General features: G+C 40.4%; 1 protein-coding gene across 2 annotated transcripts in view; it reads right to left on the bottom strand.

Moving 5' to 3' along the window:
• The window catches only part of arid3a (AT rich interactive domain 3A (BRIGHT-like)), a 65,237-nt gene that overhangs the window by 29,928 nt on the left and 15,472 nt on the right, over positions 1-19,837 (bottom strand). For both annotated transcript variants that reach the window (XM_054788650.1, XM_054788649.1), the window contains exons 2-3: positions 13,542-14,138; positions 13,186-13,468 (exon numbers count right to left, since the gene is read on the bottom strand). In XM_054788650.1, the coding sequence (XP_054644625.1) occupies positions 13,186-13,468; positions 13,542-13,876 (618 nt within the window). In that variant the 5' untranslated portion in view covers positions 13,877-14,138. The remainder of the gene's footprint in view (positions 1-13,185; positions 13,469-13,541; positions 14,139-19,837) is intronic.

Raw genomic sequence — 19,837 nt, 5'->3', positions numbered from 1 at the left:
AGATAGACATGAAATAACACTCATATAGTGAGTACATTCGTATTACCCAATGTAGTCGACATAATCAGAGAAAACAAGCCATTTAGGACAGTTTACATTGTTGGGGAGCAGAATTGATGGCGGACAGGAAGTTCGGAACTGAGTTTTAGCTTGTTGTGGGCTGCAACAGTAACCCACGTTATTATGGTGATGATGATGATTATTATTATTAAATTATGTTATTATTATTGTGCCTGTTGTGAGAACATTTAAGCCTGCAATAAAAGCCCGTTATTCAAGTCTGGTGCTTGTCCAGCGTTGCTAACACAGTAAGGAAGGAAAAAAGTAAAATGAAGGAGGAAAAAAATTTCCTCCTTCCTCCTCTCCTGCTGCTCAGGTTTTTATTGAAATCACATGAATTTTTACATATTTATAAATAAAAATATATATTCATTCTCTTCAGTAAATAATTTGTTTCATCAAAGGGTACGCACTGCACATAACTTTATTTTACACTCAGCTCAGAGCTAGTGAATACATTGTATGCTGTCTTTCTGTGTAAATAGCCCATGTTACAACACGGACACCTGCGACTTATAGACAAGTGCGGCCTATCTATGTACTAAATGTTTTTTTCTCTTTAAATGTGCGACTTCCACTCAGGTGCGTCCAATAGTCTGGAATTGACGGTAGGCCTCTTTGATAAAAGATATTCATTCACAGCCAAAGCAGGAGACATGAAGCAGATAGCTGGGGAAAGCAATGCCATACCAGATGAAGACATCTACTGTAGGGAGACATTTAATCTAACCTTGGAGATTTTGGTTGCACTGTGTCGCTCAAGAGTGATGAATGACGAGTGCATTCAGTTTAATAGTTGACAGACCAGACCTTAAAACCATATCTGCCTGCACGCTGGCCAATTATGTACGTGGCTCATGGATATGTTGTGGCCACAAGGCCAAGCCCACCACTAATCAATAGGTGGGGGCTCCGCAGTTTGACCTCAGGCAACTACTCAATTTGTTCTCTGAAGGCTGGTGCACAAAATCAAACCAAATCACGTATGTACGGCATTTAATTCACATTTTAAAGTTGATACTCCCTCATGAAATGATTTAGTGCACTTCTGACATCCTCATGAACAAGCTATCATTCTGCTTCTTTCCCATACTCACTCCATCCGTCAAAGATTAGTGCTGGAATTTCATGGCACTGACACTTGCACTCAAAAGAATTCAACCCCCACTATAAATATAACAAGAAACAAACAAAAAAATAAATAATAATAATAATAATAATAATAATAATAATTTAAAAAAAAATAAAAAAAAACAGCAGCAAAAAATGAAAAACCTGTGCTAATTTTACAAGAATAAAAGTCAAAACATTAAGAGAAAAAAGTTGTAATCTAAAAAGAAAAAGTCGTAATTTTACGAGAACAACATCATAATATTAGGAGGAAAAATAATGTTATTTTAACAGCGTTGAGTTTAAACATTAAAGTTTTTTTTTTTTAATGTTATGAGAAACAAAGTAAAATAAAATTGTCATTTTTGGAAAATCAGGTTGGGTAAAAAGTTACAATATTGAGGGAATAAAGTAAAAATATTATTGGAATAAAGCCATAATGTTACAACACAAATTAATAAGGATTATTTAAGAAGAAAGTTGAAATATTTAGGGAAAAAACAGCAACAATGGGGGGAAAAAAGAGCAAAGAGCAAAGTTCATACTAATAATATGCTTTTTCACCTATCACAAAGCTGGGATGCAGTTTTTTTAAATATACACTAGGTCCCCAACTTACGAACATCCGACTAGCGAACATTCGCGGATACGAACACAACCCGACTGGTCTATATTTTATTTTATTTTGCCTTGTAGTCGCTCAATCAGTATTTATACTGCTACTGTACATGCTTGACCAGTAGAGGCACTGTGACACTGCTAATGGGACCAACACAGGAAGCGTTAGAGCTAATGGGACCAACAGAGGAAGCGTTAGAGCTAATGGGACCAACAGAGGAAGAGTTAGATGCTGGGGACATAAAGCTAAATGGAAAGCTAAATTGTAGCTCTATGATACAACCCGGACAGAGCGTGTGATTAAAGTTTATGAAGAGTTAATAGGCCTGCTTATTTCTACACCACCCACAGAACACTACCTCTTTTAGAAGAGTCTAACGACTACGACCATTTGTCCTTTTTTTCAATAACTCCAACTCCACCACAACGACGTATGCTTGACCACTCCTCTTCAAAGGTAAATAACATTTATCATTACGTATTATTATATCATTTTTATTATTGTTTTTTTCATTAATTATCCTCGTTTAATATTACTACTGCATCCAAACTCATGTTTACATACATACGCATATACTGTATATGTATACATGTACATGTAGTACCTATATCATTGGTAATATTACCTTTTCCCCTACTTAAGAACAATTCAACATAAGAACGGTCGTCTGGAACCAATTGTGTTCGCAAGTTGGGGACCTAGTGTATATAACTTTTTAGCTTAGCTACATGTGTTGGTTTACAGAATATCAAAGTGGTCCTTGGATCCTTTCATTTTTCACGATGCTGGAGGAAGTTTGGACACCCTGATATACAGTATATACTGTATACTGTAGTCTGGTCTAGTCACCTACAACACACTCAAGTATTGGGGGCGGTCCGGAGGGGACTGAAAACTAGTCAGGATCTGGTGTGACCACTATTTGCCTCAAATACCTTATACACCGATCCAGAGCATCCCAAACATGCTGAATGGGTGATATGTCGGGTGAGTATGCTGGCCATGCAAGTACTGGGATGTTTTCAGGTTCCAGGAATTGTGTACAGATTCTTGCAACATGGAGCCGTGCATTGTCATGCTGCAACATGAGGTGATGCTTGTGGATGAATGACAACAATGGGCCTGGGGATCTCGTCACAGTATCCCTGTGCATTCAAAATGCCATCAATACAGTAAAATGCACCCATGGTATGGGTAGGCGCGTATGTTATGGGCAACAAACACAGGTGCATTTTATTGATGGCATTTTGAAGATCGCGAGCATGTTTGGGATGCTCTGGACTGGTGTATACTGTATTTGAGGCTAACGGTGGTCACACCAGATACGGACTGGCTTTTGGACCCCGCGGGGTCACCCCCAATGCAGTTAAACTGCCCAACCTAAGGCACACCTCTGCAATAATCATGCTGTCTCATCAGCATTCTGATATGCCATACCTATGGAGGTGGGTGAATTATGACTTATAAACGCTCACCAACAGGTTTAGGCAGATCTGTGAAAAATATTTGAACGAGCTCGGCCTTTTGTGCACATAGAAAAAAAGTTTTTGATCTTTGAGTTCAGATCATGAAAAATGTGTTATATTTTTGTTGAGTGTTCATATGTGAAGGTACATCATCTAATCACTGAAGTGTGGGTGTTTTGAAAGAAAAGTGGATGAACAAACACCTTGTCTTGACAATTATATAAGATCAAAAGCCTAATAGGTTTCTTAGTGACAATAAAAAGTTTGCATCAATCATGTTTGGGCTTTTCTTTGTGCAACCATAATGAAAACATGCCATCTCGTCCAGTGACACTGCGAACAAAGAGCGTCCTTGAAAATGCTCGGTTAAGAATCTGTTTGACCTGGACCTTAATTGAGTCTTTCAAGACTGAAACCTTTCAGCACACGCTACCTTTTCATGGACATGTGACGGCAACATCACAATTTCAGAGCTTTGGTTCAAATGAATGCCTTTATGTAGGTTATTGTTTGAGACCGTGCACTTTTGTCTGATAGCTCCATGCGTACATACGTCTTCTTCTATGCTTGTACTATAACACGAGGCCACAAAGTGAGAAGACAGGCAGCACCCTTTGTTTTTTGTTTGGGGAGAAAAATCCTTGTGACACAATACGGTGGTAAGGACAATGGAGGATGTGAGGCATTCGAAAATGCTCATTTCTTAGTTCCCTAAGACAGCGCTTGGAGGGTCATCAGGGAGCTTGATTACTGAAATTAAATATTATCGAAGAAAACACTCAGCGTAACTTAAAGACATAAGGATCTGGACTCCAACTTATCGCAATCTTTGTTTACATTCCTACGTCAACCCCCACCTTCCTTCTCCTAACTGAGTGGCTGCCAGTTTCCAGAATCCATTTGGCTGCCTTGACATCAGCACTACACCACTTGCAAGGCGCAGGACGTGGTTCAAATGCTGCACAGTGCTTCTGTCAAAACGGCCTTGTACGACACACTCTACTTGGCACTATTTCAAAGCACAACACCAACTGGCAGTGGTATTGTTGCTCCTAACCCCCCCTCCCCCCCACACCCTTTAAATTCAACAGGAAGACCCTCACGGGTCCTCCAGACCGCTCACTTTGTTTTTCAGGTCTTTTGTTTTCATGACATGAACAATAACCATTAAGCCTTGTTTTCCTTTTGTTAAATCCAGATCGCTGCACAGGGGTGTGTGCAGGCAATTAAATGGCCTGCTGATGACGCACACAAAGAAAAAGGATGCAGATAAGTCAGACTTCACAAATCGCTCTGCGTTATATTTGTCTAACAGAGAGCGATGAGGTCTGAATTTTTTGACGAGGCATTTTTGTGATGCAAATTTATTACTTATATTCTTTTGAGAAGCCAAATTCCTTACTTGTGTTGCCCCAGCGACTAACTGGAACTATGTTCTTAATCACCAAAATCCAACCAGAACTGGACTTAGGGGACCACGTGGGGGGTCTCATTTGCCGGACTACATTGCTGATGGGGAAGTCATACAACTTCATACCAAAAAAATCCTAACTATCCCTTTCATTGGTCCAGACCTGACTGTGATAAGTGAATTTCTGCGACGTAGCATTCCGTATTTAGAAATACAATATTTCATAGTATATTGTAGAGCATAGAAAACCTGTTTACGACCTTCTAAATACGTTTAACATTAGAGCCCTCTACACATAACACCCGTATAGTCACTTTACACTAGTATTACCCAATATAGTAGACATAAAGTAAATAAGACATCTACAGTAAGACATAAATAAGGCTTGTGTGTGTTCCGACAAACATGTTCCCAAGGGAAGCAGAGTGGAGGTTAGTGGTGGACAGGAAGTGACGTTGGGGGTTCATCTTGGAGTGGGGTACAGCCACAGCAGTATCCCATGTTTTTATTCGAGATTTTATTAGAGATTTTTGGGTCTGTTGTGAGAAAATTTAAATCTCGAATAAGTCTTTTGTTCCGGCGATTGAGTCTGACGACGTGTGTCTCACCGAACATTACACTGACACCTAGTGACGAGTGTAGAATACTGCGTGAACATCTTTGACTGTCTTTAGAATTAGTACTGTACTTCATTTCACCCTTTTAATGCTTGAAAATGTTTAATTTTGGTCAAAATTGTGTAACGTTAGGTTAAATATGCATACCTTTTGACTAATAATAGGCAATATTCAACCACGAAACAGCATGACTTATTCATGAATATATTTTTAAAACACCATGATAAAGTGAAGTCGCAAAATTCGAGTCGCGAAGTGGCGAGGGACGACTATATTTTGAAATGCTTAGCATTCAATTATCAGAATACTGTGTAGAATTGATTAAAATGTTTTTGGTAACTCAAAAAAAGCATAATTTCAGTGCATATATTGGGTAAATGGAAGTGGAAACCGTCACAAGGCAACAATAACAATAAAAAGATCGACATCTGTTCCCCAGTGTTCCACTTTCAGTTATCAAAATTTAGAGTGACAATGCACAAGTTTGCATAAAACGACACAGTCACAGGAAGTCAAGACAGACCAGTCAGGATTCCGTGCAAACTGCAGTGGAATACAAACCCGACAGGCACTTATCAGACAGCTGTATCAGCAAAAAGCCAACGGGCAATCCCAATAAGTGTCGCTCCCACTTGGCTCCTATTCAAGCTATACTTCCTGTAGTCCCAATCAACCCCATCCCCCTTCTCACAATGGGTGTGTGTGTGTGTGAGCAATTTAATGTTTAATGCCAAATGCCCTCCACTCACCCTGATCATGGTGAGTGCCATGAATTTTTAAAGACATCCCTTCTTTACTGTCCATCTGGGCTCCATCTGTCCTGCTGCTGGTGTTTAAGGCCGACACAGAGAAACTTCAAAGGCTATGCGTGGCCTCTGGACCTCTTTGGCCTGATGAGGATACTGCTTATTAGGTCGCATGGAGCATTTATATGGGGTGTATGCGATTGGAGCAAAAACAGAAGGCATAGAAGAATATGTATATTAAATTTATATGTGTGTTGCTGTTGTTAAGATCACCTAATTGATTGAATTCCTACACTGACAAGGGAAGGCCTGAGCATCTTGAATAAATAAGGATACAACTGGACAAGCTGACATAAATAACTGACAGATTCCAGAGTCTGTTTATCTATAGTTTCGAGCTGCAAGAGTCTATCTCGGGCTAAATGTTGTGCACGCTCACTCCTATACATCCTCAACCCGATGGCCCAGGGTCAAGGAGACATGTTTTACGGTTTGGATCCAGTTTGTTTAATAATTTCATCGACTAAAACAAATAACAGAAAATGACCAAGCTTGCTCTCAGAAAAACGGCTACACACCCCGGACTTTAAAATGTGCATGCACATTTGGGCTAAGGTAGTATCGAGCGTGACCTCTGTAATTGACACACGATTGATCGCGTGCATGCTGTCATAACAAAAATAGTCACTGGGGGTGCAGAAAGGAGGCCCTCAAGGCCCACTGATGAAAGCTTTTTGTTTTACACTAGTGTATACACTAGAGTATTTAGCTGTGTTCTTTACCAATATCTTAAAAACAGAAGGAAAACTGCACTTTTAAAATTTTTTATGTGAGACATGAACACAAGTCTCTCTTTTCTGTGCGTTGTAAAGACATAAAAATAGATAAAAGACACAGCTCGTTACTGCACACACCTATGCCTCCCACAAATAACACTATTAAAACACTTGCAAAAACCTCCAACAAGGTTTCATGGTTTTATATGCATGCTGTAACAGGTACAGTACATTCATGATAACATCTAATACTTAAGAGTATTTCGCCATATTTTGGTCCTTTTAAGCATTACGGGAACTTCCTCCCTGGGCGCATTGATTTCGCATAGCAACATAGAAACAAACGCCTACACCTAGCATGATTAAAAAAACGCAGCAGCAGTAGAGGCAGCTCCAATATGTAGCGTTATCTTTTGGTAGTGGACTGAGGCATTGTGAGCGCGGCGCTGATGCGCTGCAGGCGGGTGTGTGGTGAAGCTAGTTGCTAACTGGCTAGTAGCTAGCTGGTGTAGTGTGGCAAGGGATCAATATGCCAGTAACGTAGTTCGGTCGGCTTAACAATGTTAATAACATAAATGTCACTGTAGCCTTGTTAATATGCATGTCATATTATATGTTTTCATACGGCTTTATAGGCGGAATAAGTGTTTCACATTAAGTGCATTCTTAGCAAAGTCTTTTTAGCTGTTTTTATATCTTTAGAACGCACAGAAAACAGAAAGACATCTTCATGTCTCATATAAGGATTGAGGCAACATTCCAGAAAAAAAAGTGCAGTTTTCCTTTAAAATTATAGCTGGTGAATCATTAGGTTAGTATGTTACCCAGAAAGCCCAATTTACCCTTTTTCCCCCTTCTAAAAAAACCTCATTAGATTTAACAAATGTTTGGTAAAAATGTTGCATTAAATAAATTTTAAAAAAATACTCAACACCACTACTCCTGCTAACTCATTAAATTAACATCAGGAAAACAGTAGTAATTTTCATAACAAACCAGTTTATCATAAATCCTACAACACTACTTGCCTCACGTTCATTATTTGTCTCTATTTTTCAATTTTATTTGGATTAGTAGTGGATTCACGTCAATCCTTTCATGAAGGTTCAACCTATTGCTGTAAATGACAGTGAAGCATAAAAAAACAAAAATCAACCTTTCTATTCTGTTTCCCCCATAAAGATGTCGTGTGACGTGATGTGTAAATATCGTGCCTTAAAGAAAAGACAGAAGTTTTCAGTTTGGCAGAACTACAACTGTATTCGACTGATAGACAGACGTACAAAAGGTTTCTGCTGAGGATTTGAGGTTCCAAGTGGCCACGCTATCACCCTCCCTCAGGCACATTCCAGCAGCCTCCACCCACCTGCCCAAAAATAAACTAAACATTTTTAACTCTTTCCTCTCCACCTAGTGCCCCCCCCCCAATGTTCCCAACCTAAACATTAAATCATGTGCTGTGAGCACTGAGTGGTGTATTTAGGTTATGTGCAGCCAGAAGTTTGAGCAGTAAAGTGCCTTCAAATTGCCATGATTGCAATTATAAACATATTGTTTAGAGCCTGGACAAATGTTTTTAATACACTGCTTCCCCACTTTCCATTGTGTCATTGCTGAAGTCTCCACGGGCTGGAAATGGCACAGGGAAGTAGCAAAGTGGCAAAAGACTTCAACAAGTTGTGTTAACGATAATAATTAAGTCGTTTTTTGGTTTTTCTTTGATACAAGGTGTATCAAAAAAAGTAGACTCTCCAAAAAGTAGCCACTAACGTTACAATTTAATATTTTCATGAAATGTCTTTATTTGCATATGTTGGTATGGACATCAACCTTCGGTCCATACCAAAATTTATTGCATAATTGCATGCATGACTGAACACAGGCCCGTTTTCCAGTGGGGGAAAAAAAAAAAAAATAAAAAAAAAAAAATAAAAAATTAAAGGATTAAAATTTAAGGAACAGTCTTAAACTGTGATGCAAAATGAGAATTGTTGTTCTTCTCTATGTAAAACTATAATTATTCTCTATAAAAATGTATGTTTTGTCCATATTTTTGGGTGTTTAACTGGATGAACATTATTTCTTAAGGGAAAATTTGCTTCGGTTTTCGCCTGGCTTTTCTGAACGGATTACTTATACCATGGTTTCACTGTAATTACAAAAATAATATTTGTAGAAGATCACTCTGTATCCCACTGGGCATCTGGAAATTGTTTATGATACCGTGTGCATATAACAAATGTACCTTACTAGCTGAATAAACCGCTGTCTTTTCTAATGCTAATGTATGTACCAAAGAATGTAAACGTTCCATTGAGCCGCTGAAAACACTCTTTTGTGACTGCGCCTGTGCAGTTTATGAAACCAACAGAACATAGGGAAGTGTTCTGAATAACACTTTATGTGATCAAATATGTCACAACAAACACAATTGGAATGTGATCCAAATGAAACAGGAACCTGTGTTCTCTGCATAAAAATCTGACGCAATGGACTATGAAACCCCCTGAGGAGTAACAACTAACAATGTATATATATTTTTTTATAGATATCTCAGCACAGTAGCTTACAGTCTTTTGCCATTTCCTTCCGTTATTTACATCCAGAAGACAGTTAAACACAAAATTTGGCCAGGGTCTGAAAGATGTGTTTTTCGCCTTAATTTGTATGTCTTCTCATTGGCAGTTGTACCTTGGAGGATACCAACAGCATGCACAAAAAAAACGACGCCAAAATTGCTTGATTTTGAACAACACGACTCCACTTTTTGACTTTTTGACTCCACTTTGCATGATTAGAAGAAACCACAGCATATGAGCAACCTAAATCATGCCACAAACTACTAGGAGTGTCACGAGACAAAACGATAAACGAGATTGGGTCGATGAGACGAGCTGAGGTTTTAGCATTACTTTAGCATAAAGTAAAATAAAAAAATATATGCCAATATATTGCAATCTACTAATTCAATTTTTACTACGTCACACTCTGCGTGGATGCTATCTGCCCCGACTCCACCCCCGAGACAAAGAGACTGTAACTGACAAACGGCTCACTCCATTCATGCCTTTGTTCTATGGAACAACCACACCGAGGCACAGCGTGAAACCTCTTTCTGCCCGTTTAGAGATGCGAGACAAGCAAAACAGACACACATGTAAATGGCAGGCAAAATTACTGAGTTCATTTTCATTTATTGTGCGATTAATTCATCCATCCATCCATCCATCTATCCATCCATCCATCTTCTATACCGCTTCTCCTCACTAGGGTCGTGGGGGTATGCTGGAGCCTATCCCAGCTGACTTCGGGCGACAGCCGGGGTACACCCTGGACTGGTCGCCAGCCAATCGCAGGGCACATATAGACAAACAACCATCCACACTCACATTCATACCTATGGACAATTTAGAGTCGTCATTACATTTATTGTGTGATTAATTCATTAATTTATTATTGTCCCAGGCCTAGTGCCCGTGAGACATTTTATTTCTGAACGAGAAATCTGTTTTAGTCTCGCGAGATCATGTGACACCCCTACAAATTACACAGGATCATGGAAAACACTGCCCGGACTATCACAGACACAACCCGGATTATTATCACTGGTGACATTTACAATTATCAGTAAATAGGTCAGTGTGAATGTGACTAATACTGGATGTCCACTATTGCAAAGTGTGTTGTGAGATCTTAACCAGAAGAGATGTAATAAAACACACACGTGACGCATGTCTTCAGTTTGTCTCCTCCTTGCCTGTCTCTATAGTCACAGGAATCTGACCCGGTGTAGGCGTCATTTAAAAAAAAATCTGCACTATCTTGTCAGCCAAGATGCTGGCTGTCTCGATACACAACCGTCTGCTGAGACGCTGACTGACATGTTATGATAAAAACATACTAAACCCGATGTAGTATGGAAACTGCCGGCTGCAGTGTCTAGCATTAATCCACCACATTCCCATAAAGCTGGAGGGAGTGGTGGGCTATTTACAAAAGCAAAGCACATGTCTTAAAGGGGTTATATTCCATACGCTCTGTAATCACAAGACATAGGTCTGAAATTACAATCAATGGTTAGGTTTAAAAGCCAAACACTGGGTGCGCGTGTTGAATTGCATATTACACATACTCTGAAAAGAGCTCACAGAGTACAGAGACATACATTTTCTACTAAAATGATTTTGCTCCACATGCACGCATGCAAAGAAAGTGGTGAAAAATAGATCATGGTTTAGATTTGACCTAGAAGCTGGAGTAGGTTAAAAAAAAAAAAGATGAAAACTACTGGTCAAGGATTGTTGCATTTTGTAAATGAATGAATGACTATATCAGTAAATCAATACAATGACCACTCTTTGTGTTAATTGGTGATGGAAAAGTTCATTGTGACAACACCATTTCTGCAAAATGGGCCGTTTTATTGACATTCAGTGGAATGATTCACGCACATGGTCAAATACTAGGGGTGTCACAATACAAGTTCTCGCAAGATTGACATGTGACAAGATTTCTCGTTCAGAAGAAAAATGTATCATGGTCACTAGGCCTGGGACGATAATAAATAAATCACATATTTTTTACATTTTTTTGTACTTTTCTTAAAAGTAATGTTAAAACCTCGTCCCGTCTCGCAGACCCAATCTCGCGTATCGTCTCGAGTGTCTCGGCACATCCCTGGCAAATACACAAGAATAAATGCTTCTTGTGAGCAGATTTTAAACCACTGCAAAGTTGTTCTTTTCACTGACAGCAGCCCTGTAAACTTAGCTGATGACAGATCCAAATGTCTTCTTGTAAACACAGCCTGTATTATTCCACCAGGGCCTCCCTCCCGTATGATATTCAACCCACTTGCATATTTACAGTAAGCACTAGCATAGTAAAAGCCTTAAGCATAGTAAAGATGTTAACATGCACTCTCCTGTCGCTTCCCTCTGCACTCAGTTTGTGTTTGTGACAGGAACTAGGGCTTTTTCCTCTTTAGATATTATGCCACAGCAGTTTGGAAATCTCTGACCTTGCCAAATGCCTCAACACATGTAATTGATCACAATGTTAGGTGTCAAAGACAAACACAAAAGGCCTGGATGAAGGTATATCAACATGCCTTCAAGCTGGTGGTTATGACTGGAGCCGTGCGAGGGTCAGCTGTAGCTTGACGGCCATTACCCAACCTTAACTGTGCTACACTATTTAAACATATTAAAAAGGTCTACTGTATATCAGGGGTGTCCAAACATTTTCCACTGAGGGCCACATACTGAAAAATGAAATGGATGCAAAGGCCACTTTAATACACGTCGATATGCTAAGAAGTTCTATACATAAAAAAAACAAACTGGGTCTTAGCTTTATGATATAGGTGGAAAACCGTCTTTTTAGAATGTACTTTGGTCTTTGCTCTTTGTCCCATCCATTTTTGCTGCTGTTTTTTTTTTTAATATTTACAAATATTTCAACTTTCGTCTTAAATAATCTTCATAAATTTTCTTTTCATAGTGTGATAACTGTTCTTCCCAAGCTTATTTTTAAAAAATTACAACTCTATTGCTTTTTTTGTTTGTTTGTTTCTCTTCTTAAAAAATAACACATTTTTTTCTCTTATATTTCAACTCTGTGCTGCTAAAATGACATTATTTTCCTCATATTACAAGTTTATTCTCGTAAAACTGCAACCTGTTTTCCCGTAAGAACTACAACTTTTTCTGTCAATATTTTGACATTATTCTAGTAAAATTATAGCTGTTCTTTTCTATTTCCGCTGTTATTTAAAAAAAAATAAATTTTCCAACTCTTTCAACTTTCTTCTGGTGATTATGACCTTATTCCCATAATATTTTGACGTTATTCTCAGTGGCAGAGCCATGGGGTGGCCGTGGCCACCCTTGGTCACTCTCTGGCCACCCCAGTGGCCACCCCCACGGCTAGGGGACAATTTAGACAAATGTGGCTCTGTGGTGCAGAATAATTAGTTCAGCCTAACTGCCGTTACTTCTTGGACTCATTTCAATGCAGCACACAACTTTCCGTGTGGAGAAGCTGTCAATAAAACAGCGTCTGGCATGAACTGCAAGCGGTAGGTAAGTTTTCCATGATTACTTTGGTCGGTTCCAGTCAATTTTTGTCACTGTGTTCACTCTGACTTAAATTCTGAAGTGTGATTCAGCACGTAAATCTGTTAATAATGGGAGAGTCCAGAGTTACAAACAGGAGTGCCGATCGGCATCCACTACCGTATTATGCCCTGAAAACGCATTTGTTGCCATCTATTGAAAAGTTTCAAATACAAGTTATTTACAATTGGGGTTGAATGGTTTTTACTGCCACTGTACATGTATAAACAGTTGTGCACACAAATGAAGGAAGTATGATCCTACCTGTCTGAACTGCTCCTCATAGGTCCATTCCCCATGGTCTTGGCCCCCTTGGTGGCTGTGTGTGGTGTTCGGAGGCAGGATGGCTACACGTGGCTCTTGGTCAACGCTGGGCCGGGCCTTCAGCAGCTGGGAGTGAGGGTGGAGCTGGCGGTGAGGCAGCAGGAGGATACCTTTCCCAGGAACCACTGCATTGTGGCCTGTTGGCAGACCTTCCTCCGCTAGGTCGTCATCAAAGTCTTCTTCCATCTCGCCTTCAAAGTCCTCCTCATCCCACTTCTGTTTGCTGTGTGGAAGTTGAAAATAAACTATTGTCTTTTAAAAAGCAATTTAAGTGAACAAAGATATCTGGTACTTACATCTGCTCCTCCTCATCAGACGCCATCATATCTTTGTATTGCTCCTCTCCTTCATGATCGTCTTCTTCACCTTCCTCCTCACTGCCGCTGCTGCGCTCCGACATGCGGCTGTCAGACACCCTCTGTAATCCAGCCGCAGCCGCACGCATGGCCGCCAGGGCCACCAACTGGGCTTGCTCATTGTCAGGGGCCGGGCTGTTTACGGACTCATTGCCCGTCCCTCCACTGGTGTGGATCTGAGAGTGCTGGAGTGCTGCTTGCTGCTGCTGCTGCTCCATCATTAGCTTGGCCCTCTGCTGCCTGTGCAGGTTCTCCATGACAGCTTGCAGCTTCATATCTGGGGGGGAGCGGCACAATGTTACGCTGCCTTCCTTCCCCTCCCTCCCCCACTGAGGGAGCACTAGTTGTGGGTTCGTCTGGGGATGGTGGTTGGTCCTTTTGCCCAGAGAAAACAAATGGTACTAGTGGCTAGCAGGAGGATTGGAGGTGATGGGAATGTGTATAGTGTATTTGTCTTGTGAGGTCTTGATGTCAGAGAGGAAGGAGGGAACCGACCACAGGTAGGAATATGAGACTTTGTTGACAGACTACAAAAACCTGTGGGTGAGAAAGTACAATTGTGTCAGACTTCTCCTTCTTAACATTAGCACCTTCATTTGAAGCCAGAAAAACAGCCTCATCTGAAAAGCAGTATGCACACGCACATGTCTTTTCAAACTAATATTAAATGCCCTCACTCGCATGAATGAATCTCTTCTGATTGTTTCAGATATGTTAAATACTGCATTTTGGCATTAATATTTATGCTGTACTCACTGAGAAGTAAAGGAAAACATCCACAAAAAAGCCCCAATGTGCAACATCAACAAAAGTGAAAATAAATTCCCGGATCTGCACAAAATGTAATGGGTTGTTCCTGTTACCTAACAAACTGTTGAAAACATAACATGCTTGGTGGAGAGGTAAGCCACGGACTTCATGTCCTCCGTACGACATGTGCGAGATGACTCACACAAAACAGCACCAGACCAAAACATTGCAAACTCAACAAGAGGAAGTGAGCACTCAGAGAACTCATTCTATTTACACGGTTGGCTATTAATCTGTGCTAACTAGTTATTATGTGTTTGTTTGGGTATCGCTTGATATTCCATTAGTAGGAAGTCTAGAACAGTCAGTGACATTCAGTACATACTGTCAGAACATACTGTACATACTGTGTCTATCTATAAGGACTGTCAATTGTCAAGCCTGATATATTCCAAAATTGAAAATACTTTACGTCAGGGAAATCCTTGCAGATAACCAAGACAAGTACTGGACTGTATAACTACTCAAAGGGAACAGACTCAACCACGCCAAGATTATCTTACTCGCGGGGAGAACCGGAGGGACGCACCAGAGTTGTATCCCATACCGCTCTGGATACGCTCTCCGAAAAACCTCTCTCTTTATTTGCTATTGGGCGTTCCCAAGTTACAGGAGAGTTCAGCTTCTCAAGGAAGGGGCCTACTACAGCTGAACTCTGTGTCTCTAGCTATGTGTGTGCGTCAGTGTAGTGATATCATACATGTGTGGTTTAATTAATTTTCTAACATCACAGACTGTGAAGAGGAGCAAAAGACCTTGAGCACCTCAATCTCCTCCATGTCTCTGAGTTACACAAGACTGATCCCTTTGATTGCCCTCACAGGGCCTGCTTACTCCCTTCTACGCACAAGAGTACAACAATAATATATTTATAAAGTGGGTGATAACGTATATAGATTTCTCTAACAAGGCCCTGTTTTGAACTGATGCTGCAAATTGCAGCTGCTCTCGTTCATGGTCACATCACATTTTCACACGTGAAAACGTGTGAGCGTTTAGTACATTTTCATAACAAAACCTTCACAGCAATAGAAACACATTCTTTCACACTTTGACAGTGTGTACTGTAGCAGTTACTGTATGGCAGTTCTAACTAGTGGTTATTACAACTTCAAAGACGTATGGGGTGGCTGCCGCTGGAATCAGTCAGTCAGACCGAGGAAATAAAGACAGTCCAAATTGTAAGTGCAAGCTGTGAACATGCCGATGTAGCAGTCGTGACTGCTACGGAGCGCCATCACTCATTTTGTGAAACTGACTGGCAGTGTGTCTTTAACACAATCTTACACTTTTGCAGCCAGGCTGTGCAATGAGCACACTGACAACATGAATGATGAGGCTGCTTGTGAAAGACTTGATAATGCATGATGCATGACTTTTTTATTGCACTGTATATAAAGCACGGATCATGCACAGCTAATTACAATTTTTTTTTGCATGGTTGTATTATATTTTATTATAGGTTTATATATGGCAGTGTTTCCCATACATTCATTTATGGGACACACAAATAAATATGGTGCTACCTGTTCGCTCACACACACATTTAGTGGGCCTGTGTGTAAATGCAGCTTATCGTTACAGCTCCGTGTAGCAAGTGGTGGCGTGCATCGTAACTCTGCTTCTTACCACACCTGGTCTGCCAGAGAATAAGAAGACGCAGCAGGAGGGATAGATACTCTTTTTCAAGTGACAATTCGAGCAACTTTTTCTGGTCTAATCGGATACTTTTGGAGACATGAAAGCACGTATCGCCCTTCTCAACAAGCAGCGGGTGCTGCTGTGCACCCCTCCCCCATCTAAAAAGGCACTTACAGGCGACTCGGTTGTGTTTGTGACATGAAAAAGAAGCAACAGAAGAGAGTTCATATTTGTTTTGCTTTTCATGTTTTTACTCACTTTTTGTCTCTCCTTGTTCCTCTCTCCTACAGCGTCCATTACAACTGCATGTGCATCATGGCCAAAGTAATCTAACCCCCCCACCACAAATAGATAGCCGTCCTATGGGAAACACTGGCTGATCACCTGAGTATGATGCACTGCAGTTAAACATTACTGCAAACTGTCACATATATTCTCATAGACCTCATTTAATTGTGCAGGTGTGCATCATGAAATGCCAGTTGAGTGCATACATGACTGTAGAGATTAATTAATATTTAACCGAGAACTATCGCACTTTGGTTAACAAGGGTTATGTTTTCTATAATCCTGATTAAAATTAAACCACTAACATAACAAACCACAATAAATACATGACCTATACATAGATATTTCTGAGATAATAACAACCCAGTAACGTCAGTATTTCTCTGCTAAACAGCCAAAGAGGCCAGCCTGCATGCACAGTGCACAGCTGCACTGTGAAACAGCTTCTCTCAGGAAGAAAAACAAGTTCAGAGCAACTTAGTAATGCAACGCTGGTGCTTTTTACGGTTAACTTTTTCATGCAGTTTCCAAGAGCATAAAATAAAAGCATGAGAAATGGAAAAAAATCTATTAAATCAATACAATAAATTGATGACCCACCTAAAATGAATTCCTGTTACTGCTGCTTGTCATTTACATTTCATTGTTACCTGTCACGACATCCCCTATTGTTTGCACTTCCTGTTTGACTGTTGCTTTACAAGCGCTATCTGGTAATCAGGCTGCAAGTCAAACCATGCAGCCCGATTTGTGAGCTTAATAACAACTGGAATGCAGTTAGTAGTGTGTGCAGTAATGAAAGCGCAATCTCACTGATCCTTGTAGGGGAAATTAAATTGTTCACGCTGTTAAGTAGTGAACATGCTGCAAAAATAAGCCCCAAATATACGCATGCACAGTCCATTAAAGAATGCATGCCCTGGATAGTCGGGGGTTTGGTAATTTGCTCAAGGGCAACTTAACAGTTCTGCGGAAGCCAGCTGGCACCATTCCAGAGCAAATCCAAATGGTTAAACTTTATTCTATAACTACACTAGACTAGACCCCCCAACCTACCTACACACACACACAAAAACCCTCCACCAAAACCCTCGGTACGATTCAAGAAAGTCATATTTGCATGTCGTCAGTTACAAACACACCTTTAAGCCCCGTTTCCCTGAAACGTAAAGCCCCTGCAGCACCATTCTATTTCACACGGCATAGGAAATGTGATGCAAGGAAATAAGAGCTGTGTGTCTTCAGAGACTGAAGGAAGTGACAACTGACGGAGCAGATGCAGTCAGGCAGCCTATAGATATTCAATATTGATTCAGTGCATTATTCCATCTTGACAGAAGCGCCACTGAATGCTCAGTGCCTGCAGTTGTCGGATGGTCAGCTGCACCAACGAGAGCAGACTAAGACGACTATACTTGGAGCTATTAAAATGGAAGCTGGTTCGAAGTGCACACACATGCAAATGGACAGTCCTACGACTACATTTCAGTATTGTCTGTACTTCTGCATAAATATTAATTTGGACTAAAAACCCTTTGTAGATCAACCAAATGTCTAAGACACATTAGAAAAAGGATAGCATAAAACATAGTATACTCCCTACGTGTCCTTTAAGTCATCCAAAAAGACACAAGTGACAACACTAAAGCTATTATGTCATGTTGGCTCTTCCTGTACACGAGGAAGCAGAAGTGGTTGCTTTCTTTTGCGCCTCGCTTCATCCTTCATGATTTTCCCTATATGCGAAGTGGTGCAAATTACATTGGGCCTTGACACATGTGCTCCAGGCCTCCCCAAATGGAAACAAATATATATATTGCTGGGTTGAAACCACGTGACCTAGAGGCAGGCAGTTCACATCACTTCCAGTGTCCGGATGGGGGAGCGAACATTTCAATGCGGTCACATATATGGTCATTATCTTTGTACAACTTTTTCCACTTCCGATCCAATACACTAGGTCACCAACTTACGAACACAATTGGTTCCAGACGACCGTTCTTATGTCGAATTGTTCTTAAGTCGAGGAAAAGGGAATATTACTAATGATATAGGTACTACATGTACGTGTATACATATACAGTATATGTGTATGTATGTAAATATGAGTTTGGATGCAGTAGTAATATTAAACAAGGATAATTAATGAAAAAAAAACAATAATAAAAGTGATATAATAATACCTAATGATAAATGTTATTTACCTTTGAAGAGGAGTGGTCGAGCATCTGTCATTGTGCTGGTGTTGGAGGAGGAGTTATTGAAAAAAAAAAAAATAAAAGGACAAATGGTCGTCGTCGTTAGACTCTTCTAAAACAGGTAGTGTTCTGTGGGTGGTGTAGAATTAAGCAGGCCTATTAATTCTTCATAAACTTTAATCACACGCGCTGTCCGGGTTGTATCATAGAGCTACAATTTAGCTTTCCATTTAGCTTTATCTCCCCAGCGTCTAACGCTTCCTCTGCTGCTCCCATTAGCAGTGTCACAGTGCCCTCTTCTGGTCAAGCATGTACAGTAGCAGTATAAATACTGATTGAGCGACTACCAGCCAAAATAAAATAAAATATAGACCAGTCGGCTTGTGTTCGTATCCGCGAGTGTTCGCTAGTCGGATGTTCGTAAGTTGGGGATCTAGTGTACCAACGTTGCAGCCCTGAATATCGTCCGATGCTGATCTGATAATACAAATGATACGTACTTTTACTATTTATTTTGTAGTGTGGAATATTAAAAAATGCATTAATCATAACTACTTTTATGACTTATTTTGTAGTGTGTAGCATTAGAAAAGGCTTGATCAAGTCATATTGCTCAGAGAACAATAGACGGCAACAGAAGGTATGAGAAAAACTTACCCATTTACTTCTTTATGCCTGTGTTGTATCCACCATATAGTGGAAGCCAGGTATGATAGAGCAAGGTTCGAGCTGCTCAATGAAGCATTTAAACCCGGCATTGCTCACCACTGACAGGGCTCGCTCTTTTCTGTTATGGCTAATAACTTTTCGCCGTCCCGTGGGAGTTTCCCGCGTGATGCCGCTTCATGTTCACGATGAGGTTGGTCGTATTTAACTCCCCAGATCTGTGCCACCACAGAAAAAGTTGTGCATGACAAGTATTGCCCTCAGGTGCAACGTCATTTTACTGCCACACGGTTGACATCACTCCTTGCTACTTTGTTAGCACGCTAGCTAATACTGTGGTTGTGATCACATGGGTCTATCCGGTCGCTGCTGGATAAATGCAGTGGGGCGGAGTCTGGAATAGACTACTTGTATCCGAGTGCCAATATCTGAGATTTGAGATGCAGGCCGATGTTTTTTTGTTGTTGCTGGTATCAGCCCGATATCTGATATCAGTATCGGATAGGGACAACCCGACTTTGTACACAATGGCAGGCATATTAAATTAAACTAAACAGCGCATGACATTGAAATGATTTATTCCGCTTCTGTGAGTGTGCATGGTGTGTTGCATGAAAGACAAGAAATAGTTCA

The sequence above is a fragment of the Dunckerocampus dactyliophorus genome, chromosome 10 (assembly GCF_027744805.1).
Source record: "Dunckerocampus dactyliophorus isolate RoL2022-P2 chromosome 10, RoL_Ddac_1.1, whole genome shotgun sequence".
NCBI classification, from domain to species: domain Eukaryota; kingdom Metazoa; phylum Chordata; class Actinopteri; order Syngnathiformes; family Syngnathidae; genus Dunckerocampus; species Dunckerocampus dactyliophorus.
This window is presented reverse-complemented; position numbering and strand designations above follow the sequence as displayed.